Raw genomic sequence first — 10,904 nt, 5'->3', positions numbered from 1 at the left:
CATTTAAACCTATAAAGAAATTAGAAATATAACTCAAAATCATAAAGATATTTTTTTAAGTGAAACTGGATCTGTCATTTTTTTTCTCGGTACAGGTTGGGGGGAAGAGACATTCCATTAATTTATAAAGCGCCAGCGGATTTCACAGCTCTGTTACAATAGAGCGCAATTCAATATTTAAGAAAGACAATACAATTAACATGTTAGATACTAGCACAGAAGAAGAGGGTCCTGCTCTTGCAAAGCCCTGCTACTTTTTCCATAGATCTGAGCCCCTCTGGTGTAAACAAAATATCTCCAATTAAAGTAATTGAAATGCAATAAGATATAGGTACTTTTGATACATGGACAACATCTATACATAGTTTTGATACATTAATTCATGCTTAAAGCTGTGAAGGTGTTCCCTTCTTAATGTCTCACAAGAAGATTTCTGCAGATCTGTTTGATCTCCTTCGTCCTGAGACAATAGATGATCGGACTGGCCATATGGGGTACATACGTATAGACGCATAGAATCAAAATACTCTGATCGGTGGTAAACATCGGATAAATCTGATTGAACGAGTAAAAAAACACCCGAGGGGTATAATATAACCCAATGACAATCAAATGCGTGGAACATGTGTAAAACGCTTTTTTTCCACTTATAAATTGACTGGAGGAGTGAATTGTTGTAAGAATAATTATATAAGAAGAAATAATGAAACTTAATGGCCCCAGTAGGACGACCATTGCAAGGCTAAAAACCACCTGTCTCGTATAAGTAATGTCCGTACAAGACAATGCATTTACACCCATGTTGGTACAGAAACAACCGATAATTTTATAACGACCACAGTAGGAAATTTGAGCATTCAGGTAAAGCATAACGAGCGGAGTAGATGTTGTCATGATCCAGCAGAGACTACATGAAAGGCCAGTCACTCTGTTGGTCATTATAGAAGGGTATCGAAGGGGTTTACAGATGGCCACATATCGGTCAACAGCCATTAGCATCATGATAAAGGAATCCACAGTACCCAGGTAATGGACGCTGAACATCTGGAACAAACACTCAGAAAAGGACATTGATCCGCTTCCAAACCAATACCGGGCGACAATCTTGGGCAGTGTTAATGTGTCGAAAATCAGATCAGAAGCTGCAAGATTGGCGATGATCACATACATCGGTTGGTATAACTGTTTCTTCATAATAACCAAGCCGATCACGGTGCTGTTTGCGGCCAGAGATATGATGTAGACCAAAAACAATGTGGCAGACACCAAGTTAAAGTATTTCTCCTGGAGCCCAGGAAACCCAATGAGTTCTACGTTAAAGGCTTTGGACCCGTTGGCCATGGTGCGGTACGAGAGACCTGGGAGAAGAGTTCAGACAGAATTGAATGTACTTGACTCACATTATGCATATTCTAAGGTAATAATATAGACAGATTAGGATATATCTGAGGCTAGAAGAGGACCCTTCAAGAAGAAGAAAGCTCATACAGAATGTTATGTTATGTTTAAAAAACATAACAAACGACATACAAATAATGTAAGCATTAAGAAGGTGAAATAAAGTAAAGCTATCTAAATTCTACCTTACATAGAAACATAGGATTTGATGGCAGGAAAGAATTGATTTTACTTTACAGATAAAAGTAGATAAATGGAACAGCCTCCCAGCAGAAGTGGCAGAGGGTAATACAGTGAGGGGATTTAAACATGCATGGCATAGACATATGGCTCCTGAATCTAAGACGAGACCAAAGACTGAGGAACAGCAGGAGGAATGGGCAGACTAGACGGGGCCGAATGGGTCTGACCGGCCGACAAATTCTATTTGGCACATTTAGTCTTTACCCAAATATATTAGGATAATGAGGTGAGAAAAAATTATTCATTATCGATAAAGTAAAAGCTGAACGGAATATTGTTGTGGATAAAACCAATTATAAACATGATTATAATAAAAATTAAGTACACATTTAGTGCAATTGTATCGACTATCCAAACAAGCTTTACAAGAAATACATTATTCTGTTACCATGTTTTAAAAATACGAAATTTTTATACAAAAAATAAAACTACAGGATATGAATTATGTAGTATTCTAATAGTTTTGTGTTTCTTTTGATTCTAATTACTTTCTATATTTTTTTTTTCTCTCATTTTGTTATATCCCAGACCTTTTATTTCCGTAGATACCGATGACCTCATTATAAAGCTGTTAAGGATGAAGCAGGTGTAAGAGTGTCTATTGGGAAATACCTCAATAAACTATTATATATATATATATATATATAAATATTCTATACATATATGTTGTTCCAGTTTTCATATATTTCCGTAAAAAAACCCCAAATTTTTCCTATTTGGCCACAATTAAAAAAAAAAAATACATTGGTCATATAATTCTAATTTACATTTATTTATTTTTTCTAAATTGTATAAATTAACCCTGCACTCTATATTAATCCTGTTAAGAAATGTGAATAGTTAGGTAAACAGGAGACTATAATTATAGATATTTATGACTACACTTTTACAATTTAGATAAACCTAAATGTTCAGAACTAACGTGTTATAGAAACATAGAATTTTACTGCAGATAAAAATAATTGATCTGTTTTATCCTATTTTAAAGTCTCAAATCTTAATCAGTCGTTGGTCTTAGCTTTAGGATAGCTTTATGCTTTATGAAAAGACCATGGACTCAATAAGGTTTGAGATTTTTAGGACAAGATTAATCGGCAAAAGGGATGGGCCAATTCTAGTTTATTATATCTATAATAAATATATTATTGTATATTATATTATAAATAATATATTCTAATTTATTATTTTAAATATTCTAGGTTTCTACTGTTAGAAATTGTATAGCGCATTAATGTTTTTTAGGAGTAAAAGAGATCAGATATCTAGCATGAATTATGGAGGATTAATTACAGGAAGGAATGTTCAGAAGCAGACTAACACTACATAAGACCTTTAGCGTGTAGACTACTTCTTTGTTCTATAAGGTAGGTTGCAAAATACTTTAAATAAACTCAATTAGATGAGTAGCCATGGAAAACAGAATTGGGGATATATCTGCTCAGCAGTAAAATGATGAGCAGGACCAACCAGAAAAAAATCCAGAAGGGATCTTGGAGACCAAAGGTGACATCGAGACAAAGCTCTGGCTTTAAGGCAACAGAAGTCACTAAACGTCAGGTAGCCCCACTCAGCCCATCTAGTCTGCCCATTTTTCCTGCTCTAGAGACCCAAATCAGTCCTTGGCCTTATCTGGCTGGATTGTGATGATTCACTAGTGATAAGAAACCATTGGATTTCCTCTTGGAATCGTATTAAGTTAAATAGCAAGAATGTAAAGTTGTCTTAGAAACAAGGAAACAGGAAGAATTTGGAAAGATCAGACCCATTTGGCCCACCTGGTCTGCCGATTATTCCTCAAACCTTATTCAGAATCCCTAATTACTTAATCAGTCGTTGGTCCCGCCTTAGATTCAGGAGCCATATGCCTATCCCATGTATGTCCAAATTTCCTCGCTGTACTTACCTCTACCACGTCTGCTGGGACGCTGCTCCACTTATCCACCACCTTCTCAATAAAACAGGTAGCTGGAAAGATCTCAGGAAACAGACAAAAAAGACAATACCATATAGAATACAGCACGCAAGACTAAAATATAAAATCTAAAGGCAGAAAAACCCCTTTTCCATTAAAACACAAATTTTCCAAATCTGGTAATAAAATTTTCATTAACACTCACTTACCCAGTAAGGAAGCGTAAGACTTCAAATAAGACTGTCGTTAGTTGACTAAAGTCTCACTATTGATACAGAAAACGTAGGATTCAGATGACGCAGAATAAGAGGCGGCAACACTGACGGATGATATGTGCCTTACTGGCACTGTCTACACATTTTATACACCGCGGCACCCATGTGGTAAACTCTCTGGGCACCAATTAGTGGTGTATGCGGAAAAAAGTCTTTGCAATTAGAAATATCATAGTATATCCACTTATGAAAACTAAACAATATCTCCGTCAACATTCAATACATATTGATCTGGAACCATAAAATAAAAAAAATATTTTTAATATAGTACGCCCTGATTTTTATATCATGCCTCTACATTGATAACACATTTATAAATCTTTGCATATGATTTTGCATTAGTATTACGATAACTTACAGAATGGTTTAAATAAATTAAAAATAATCATTACATTGGTGATCTAGATAAACTATTTCTAGTTTCTACCCATAACCTACTAACTCGGACACTGTGAGGTTCCAGCAAGTTTAACTATAGCAGAACAGAAAACTTTTATACTGTTATAGTTCAACCAGAGGCAGGCGGCCCTGGGCACAGGGGGGCAATTTCCAATTCACAGGGTGTGAGCCCAGCACAGTAATTGTGTACATGGTGGTGCGGGTGGCAGGTGCCAACCCTCCTTGATGCCCTCACATTCCCTCCCTGACGCTCTTATTCCTGTATGCTTACACCGGGTACACCAGAGTAGAGCCCTGCGCGGGACTGCCGGACACCCGCTCCCCCTGATTTTTTGTCCAATCCCGCCTGCTCCCGCAATGTGGGTGTTCCACTCCCGCCCGCTCCCGCAACATGTGTGCCCAATCCCGCCCGCTCCCGCCACATTTGTGGTCAATCCCACCCGCTCCCGCCACAAATGTGACCAATCACGCCCACCTCCTTACCTGAACTGCAGATTTCCCGCACAGTCCCGCAAGGCTGCCCTCGAGTTGCTCCCTCACAGTGTCTCTTCTCTTGCTCGGCCCAGGAACACAGCGGAGTCACGGAAAGTGACGTCACATCACATGACTCTGCTTTGTTCCTGGGCGGAGCAAGAAAAGAGACACTGTGAGGGAGCAACTCGAGGGCAGCCTTGCCGGACTGAACGGGATTTCCGGGATTTTATTACTGCGCAAGAAAAAGCGCTTGCATATGAGGCTGCATATTTACACTCCAAAGAGATACAATCCTCCAGCAAAGATAACCCACCTGGAGTAAATCTAGTGAGGAAAATGGATGTTAACTTAAAGGATTTTTCACCACACACTAATGTCACAGCTCCATTTAAAGGGACTTGTTATAGTTGCGGCGGAAAACACAGACGTAATACACGTAATTTCCGAAATGCAGTTTGCCACAAATGTAAACGTACAGGTCATATACAGAGAGTTTGCCAAAGTAAAGCCAACGGGGCACAAAACCAATATAAAAATGCAAGTCCAATGCAAACCGCAGCGCACTTTGTTTATATTCCACATGCTGTTTGGGGTAGTGAAATGACTACAGAGGTTTACTCAAATGTAAATACAGTGGAAAATTCGCCATCAGGGCTTAAGATTTACACTGAGATTGTGCTCCAAGATGTTCCTTGCAAAATGGAAGTAGAATTCTTTGATTTCAGAAGAGACATTTGCCTTGTTATGGCCTCATAATGGCCCTTCAATAGTACCTTGTGATATTCATCTGGTAGATTACAACAGACAAGTTGTGGATGTCAAGGGTGCTTGCTTTATACCAGTCAAATACGGTAAATTCAGAGGACACTTACGTTTAATAATTACTAAGGGACAAAGAGCAAGCTTGCTGGGTAGAGAGTGGTTTGAACCCCTAGGAATCACATTAACTGGAGTTCATAATGTATCCACAAATACACTACAGAATGTGGTTGATGACTTTAGTGCAGTTTTCGAGGAAGGTCTTGGCATGTATAAAGGTCCTCCTGTTTCTTTTGTATTAGATCCTACAGTACCTCCAGTTCGTATGAAGCCTCGCAAAGTTCCATTAGCTCTCAGACCCAAAATTAATGCTGAGATTACACGTTTTATAGAACAAGGTATTCTTGAACCTGTGACACATCCTAAGTGGTGTACACACATAGTTCCAGTGATGAAACCAAATGGTGATGTCAGAATCTGTGCGGATTACAAATGTACAATTAACAAAGCATCGCAAGAGCATCCTTATTAAATTCCAGCTGTTAATCAAATTCTTACTACTTTGGCAAAAGGGAAGGTATTTGCCAAATTAGATCTGGCTTAAGCCTACCAGCAGTTACCTGTGGATGATGAGGCTGCTGATGCACAAACAGTCATAACACACAAAGGAGCTTTCCGAGCAAAACGTTTGCAGTTTGGAGTTTCCATTGCTCCTGGCAAATTTCAGAAGCTAATGGAGGACCTCTTATCTGGACTTCCGGGTGTAATTCCTTATTTTGATGACATTTTTATTGGAGGAGATTGTCTACAGTCATTGGCTGTACAGCTACAACTTGTTTTGAAACGTTTCCTTGATGCTGGTCTAAAACTTAAAAAAGAAAAGTGTGTTTTTGGTGTAAGCAGTGTGGATTTCCTTGGTTACAGAATTGACGCACATGGCATTTATCCAACTGATTCTAAGGTTGAAGCTATCCATAGAGCTCCAGTTCCAACCACCAAACAAGAACTGCAAGTATTCCTAGGGTTGCTTAATTTTTACCATTCTTTCCTGCCTGTTAAAGCCACTGTTGCTGAATCTCTGCATTGTCTACTGGATAAAGACGCTCCATGGAGGTGGACTGACGTTCATACTAAAGCGTTCAATGCTGCAAAGAAGCTGTTGTCTTCTGTCCTTGTACACTATGATTTAGAGAAACCGTTCAACCTTACCTGTGATGCGTCTCCTTACGGCATTGGAGCTGTTTTGAGTCACACTTTGAGAAATGGTGTTGAGGCTCCTATTGCATTTTATTCACGGACTTTATCTACAACAGAGAGGAATTATGCCCAAATTGACAAGAAGGCGTTAGCTATTGTGTCCGGGGTAAAAAAGTTTCATGACTATTTGTATGGGCGGAGGTTTACTATTGTAACAGATGATAAACCTTTACTGGGTCTGTTCACCAGCAATACTCCCACTCCTCAAATTATTTCCCCACGAATGCTCAGGTGGTCCCTTATGTTGAATGCTTATGATTGTGAGTTCATGTATCGTCCTGGTAAGGATATCACACATGCTGATGGTTTAAGCCGGTTACCTTTGCCTTCTCCTGATTTCCTTGTTCCTCCTATGTCCGAGGTTCTCATGTTGGAATCTGTTTCAAACCCTCCTTTACATGCAGGGCCGGACTGGGACTGAAAAGCAGCCCTGGAAACATTTGGAGACCGGCCCCATATAGTTTATCTCGCGGTCGAGTGCTTATACCCTCAAGCACCCCTTATACATTCCCGAGTCACACTATTTGCCATACAAAGAGCTTTAAAACATTATTTTTGTCACATTATTTGTATTAAAATGCCAGAAAGCAAGTGTTAAAAGGCCCTAATAAATGAAATACATTAGACATAATAGAATCAAAACATTTGCTACTGATGAAAAAGTTCCATTTTATTCAGTGGAACAAAACAGTGATCACATTATTTTTCACGATATTCTTGTAAGAAGCTTTTGGCTATTAATACCACCACAACTGTTCTAGCACTGCATCATCCAATGAATACCTCATCCCAGATACATTATTATTATTATTTTTTAATGCACACAGTTCATGGTGCAAAGTGGTCTGCCAGTATGTTTAAGTAAAAGGTCCTCTCTTAAGGAGGAAGGACTGTGAAACCAAAGGGAATAACAAACTAAATTGGGTTTCACTCTGAAGATCCCAACCACCATTCAAGTTTCTGTGATTAATCATTTGTGATAAGATATGCAGATTAAAATAAGAGTAAATAACACAATACCTTTACTTTTCCTCTCACTCATTTCTGGGCCTAGAAAGTTTTGTCCTCTGAAGTGATTACAAATTCAGGAGGGCGTTTTATCTCTGGATAAGTAAACATTAAATAAATCCATTTATTTCTATAGTAAGTACAGTGCACACCGACACCCAGACAGCCTCTGCCACACTGAAGCATAAAACATGTATGTTCTACACTGCTTTGCCATGAACTCCCCCTGTCATTAATCCCCTTATGTATTGATGCCCCAGCCAGGTCCCCCTTTAGTATTAATTACTGTCTTCCCCTCACAACACAACCTTGGGTATTGCCCCCTTTGTGCATTTATTACCCCCACCATTGATTTATGTGATACCCCAGCTAACCCCCTCCCTTGATGCCCCTAACACTTTTGTGAAGCACACTTGTCTATTATTGATGCCCCCCATTGCCATGTGTATTACCCCCCAGCCAACCCCTCCTTTTGTATTATTTAATTTTAAAATTTAATGAAGGCAAACCCCCCTCCCTTGAATATGGGTCTGCTTTCCCCTTTAACCCATAACTATATTTTGGTAATACTACCGGTACTTAAATTTTTTTTTTTTTTGTCCTGCTCTCTTGATCTCCTTGACGACGTGACAATCCTTCTGTAAGGAACACTTACTTCTGTGAGGCTGAGCCCGCCCCCTTGAGTGTCACCGCACCGCGCCGCCCAATGGCCGTGCCGCAGCTCTTCGACCCTCCCCACAACACGTTCCACACAGCCGCCGTGCTGCTGCAGCGTAAGACAGCCGCTGAGCGGCTGCAAGCAAAATTCAAAGTGGCCACTTTGCGGCTGTCCTGCAATGCGCCGCCCAATGGCCTTCGTCCCACCCCTTTTGTGGGGTGGGACGAAGAGCAGCGGCAAGGCCATTGGTGTGCACACCAGCCATTTTTATTTCATTAGTAGCCGGTGGAGGCGGACTGGCGGCTGCGCAATTGCCGCTTTGAACTTTCCTAGCAGCCGCTCAGCGGCTGTCTTTACGCTGCAGCCGCTCAGCACAGTGGCTGTGTTGAACGTGTTGTGGGGTGGGACAAAGAGATGTGGCACCGTCAGCTCTCCTCCACCGGCCACTGATGAAATTAAAGCGGTTGGTGTGCGCGCAACGCACCGCCCAATGGCCTTCGTCCCACTCCTTTTGTGGGGTAGGACAAAGAGCAGAGGAAAGGCCATTGGGTGGCGCGTTGTGTGCACACCAACCGCTTTAATTTCATCAGTGGCCGGTGGAGGCGGACTGGCGGCCGCGCAATGGCCGCTTTGAAGCTTCCTCGCAGCCGCTTAGCGGCTGTCTTACGATTTTACAACACTTACGGCCGCACGAAAGGGCGGAGCGGCCCACGGACTGCCCGGCCCACCGGGAAATTTCCCGGTATCCCGGTGGGCCAGTCTGGCCCTGTTTACATGCAAATTATATTGCTTGTATGTCGGCCAAGGATCCATTGCTCTCCCGTGTGCTCAACTGGATTTGGAGGGGGTGGCCAAAAGCAAAAGTTGAAGACAAGTTCAAGCCATTTGTATGGGGGAACAGAGTGGTAATTCCAAATGCAGGACAAGCTAAAGTTTTACATGCCCTCCATAAGGGACATCCTGGAATAGTTCGCATGAAAGCTTTAGCCAGAAGTTATGTTTGGTGGCCACACGTCATGCTCTACCTAAAGCCCCGGTACACCCATGGGAAGTGACTAGGTCACCTTGGTCCCATTTACATGTAGATTTTGCTGGCCCCTTTAATGGACAAATGTTTTTTTTAGTTGTTTACTCCTTTTCAAAATGGTTAGAAGTTGTTCCAGTTACATCTGCTACCTCGGTCACTGTCATAAAGATTTTAAGGAGTCTGTTTGCTACACATGGGTTGCCGGATACAATTGTGTCTGATAATGGCACACAATTTACCTCATCAGAATTCAAAACCTTTATGGAAAGTAATCTTATTCGACATGTCACAATTGCACCATTTCATCCATCCTCAAATGGTCAACCTGAGTGTATGGTTCAGACCACAAAAGACTCGCTCAAGAGAATTATTGAGGGAGACTGGAATCGTAGGCTTGCAAATTTCCTTCTACAACAACATGTGACACCATGCTCAAGCACTGGTAGGAGTCCAGCAGAGCTTCTCATGAACCGCCGTCTAAAAACTTGTCTGGATCGTTTACATCCTGATTTCACGTCTGAGCTGCAAGAGAAGCAAGATTTGCAATTCAATGAGCGCTATAATGTTTCTACTGTGAGAGTATTTGTACCTGACAGTGCTGTTTATGTGAGGAACTATGCTTCTGGCCTAGATGGATACCTGCACAACTACTTGTGGCCACAGGACCTTTGTCATACAAAGTACAGACTGCTGATGGTAGAATATACCGAAGGCACGTAGATCAGATCTGGGAACAAAGTAACGAGATTGTGCCTGCTGCAGGTCCCACTCGTACTGGGTCTCCTGTGATGCCAGATGTTGGTGAACCACTAGAAGATACAGGTGTCAGTTCTCCAGGAGTTGTTGTTGCAGAGCCAGTTCCTTGTAGTCCACAGGACAGAGCACAGGACGACGGCCAAGCTGATGGTCCAGGCGAACCTGCTCCAACCTTGGAGCGGCCAAGAAGAAATAATCATCCTCCCAATTATCTGAAAGACTTTGAGGTCTAGGGGGGAGGAGTGTTGTGTATTGGGGTACTATGCAGTCTGTTTTGCCAGTAGGTGGCAGCATAATGGAAATGTGCACTTGTTCTGTTGTTAGGTCTCTTGTGTATATATCTTGATCTGTTGCATGTGGTTACTGAAGTAAAGAAAAGAAGTTATGTTCTACTGCTTGTCTGTGTTTGTGAGCAACATCTACATAACATTCAAATACACAAAAACATCCAACTTCAATTTCCTTTACCATCTCTGTTCTGCATGTAACTTCAAAATGACCCATGCAATTGCATTTTCTACATCTCTTATTCTTAGCAGGGCAGGGGGTCCATGAATGCGGTTACAGCGAGAGCAGCGTGATTTCAGCCCTTCTGCAGTCTGCAGCCTACTGCCTGTACTATGCTTCTCTCTAATAGAACATGTGATAGTCTGCATTTCATTCACCATGCATTCAGACCTCATGGTCACATTCTGTGCTTTTACCAACTCGCTTTGGCATGCCATTCTGATAGCCACA

General features: G+C 41.3%; 1 protein-coding gene across 1 annotated transcript; it reads right to left on the bottom strand.

The window, feature by feature from the left end:
- Positions 1 to 411: 411 nt before the first annotated feature.
- On the bottom strand, positions 412 to 1,341 carry LOC149281229 (olfactory receptor 2AT4-like). Its single transcript, XM_089499572.1, has one exon. The coding sequence runs from the start codon at positions 1,339 to 1,341 to the stop codon at positions 412 to 414; it is 930 nt and encodes a 309-aa protein (XP_089355698.1).
- Between the last annotated feature and the right edge of the window lie 9,563 nt (positions 1,342 to 10,904).

This window comes from Sceloporus occidentalis, unplaced genomic scaffold, assembly GCF_023333645.1.
Source record: "Sceloporus occidentalis isolate IW3139 unplaced genomic scaffold, rSceOcc1.0.p SCAF_137, whole genome shotgun sequence".
NCBI lineage: Eukaryota > Metazoa > Chordata > Lepidosauria > Squamata > Phrynosomatidae > Sceloporus > Sceloporus occidentalis.
The sequence above is the reverse complement of the archived record's forward strand: the minus strand, read 5'-3'. Positions and strand labels throughout refer to the sequence as shown.

What these genes read in the sequence shown, in the direction of transcription:
- LOC149281229 (XM_089499572.1), bottom strand. Translation starts at nt 1,341, where the DNA reads ATGGCCAACGGGTCCAAAGCCTTTAACGTAGAACTCATTGGGTTTCCT.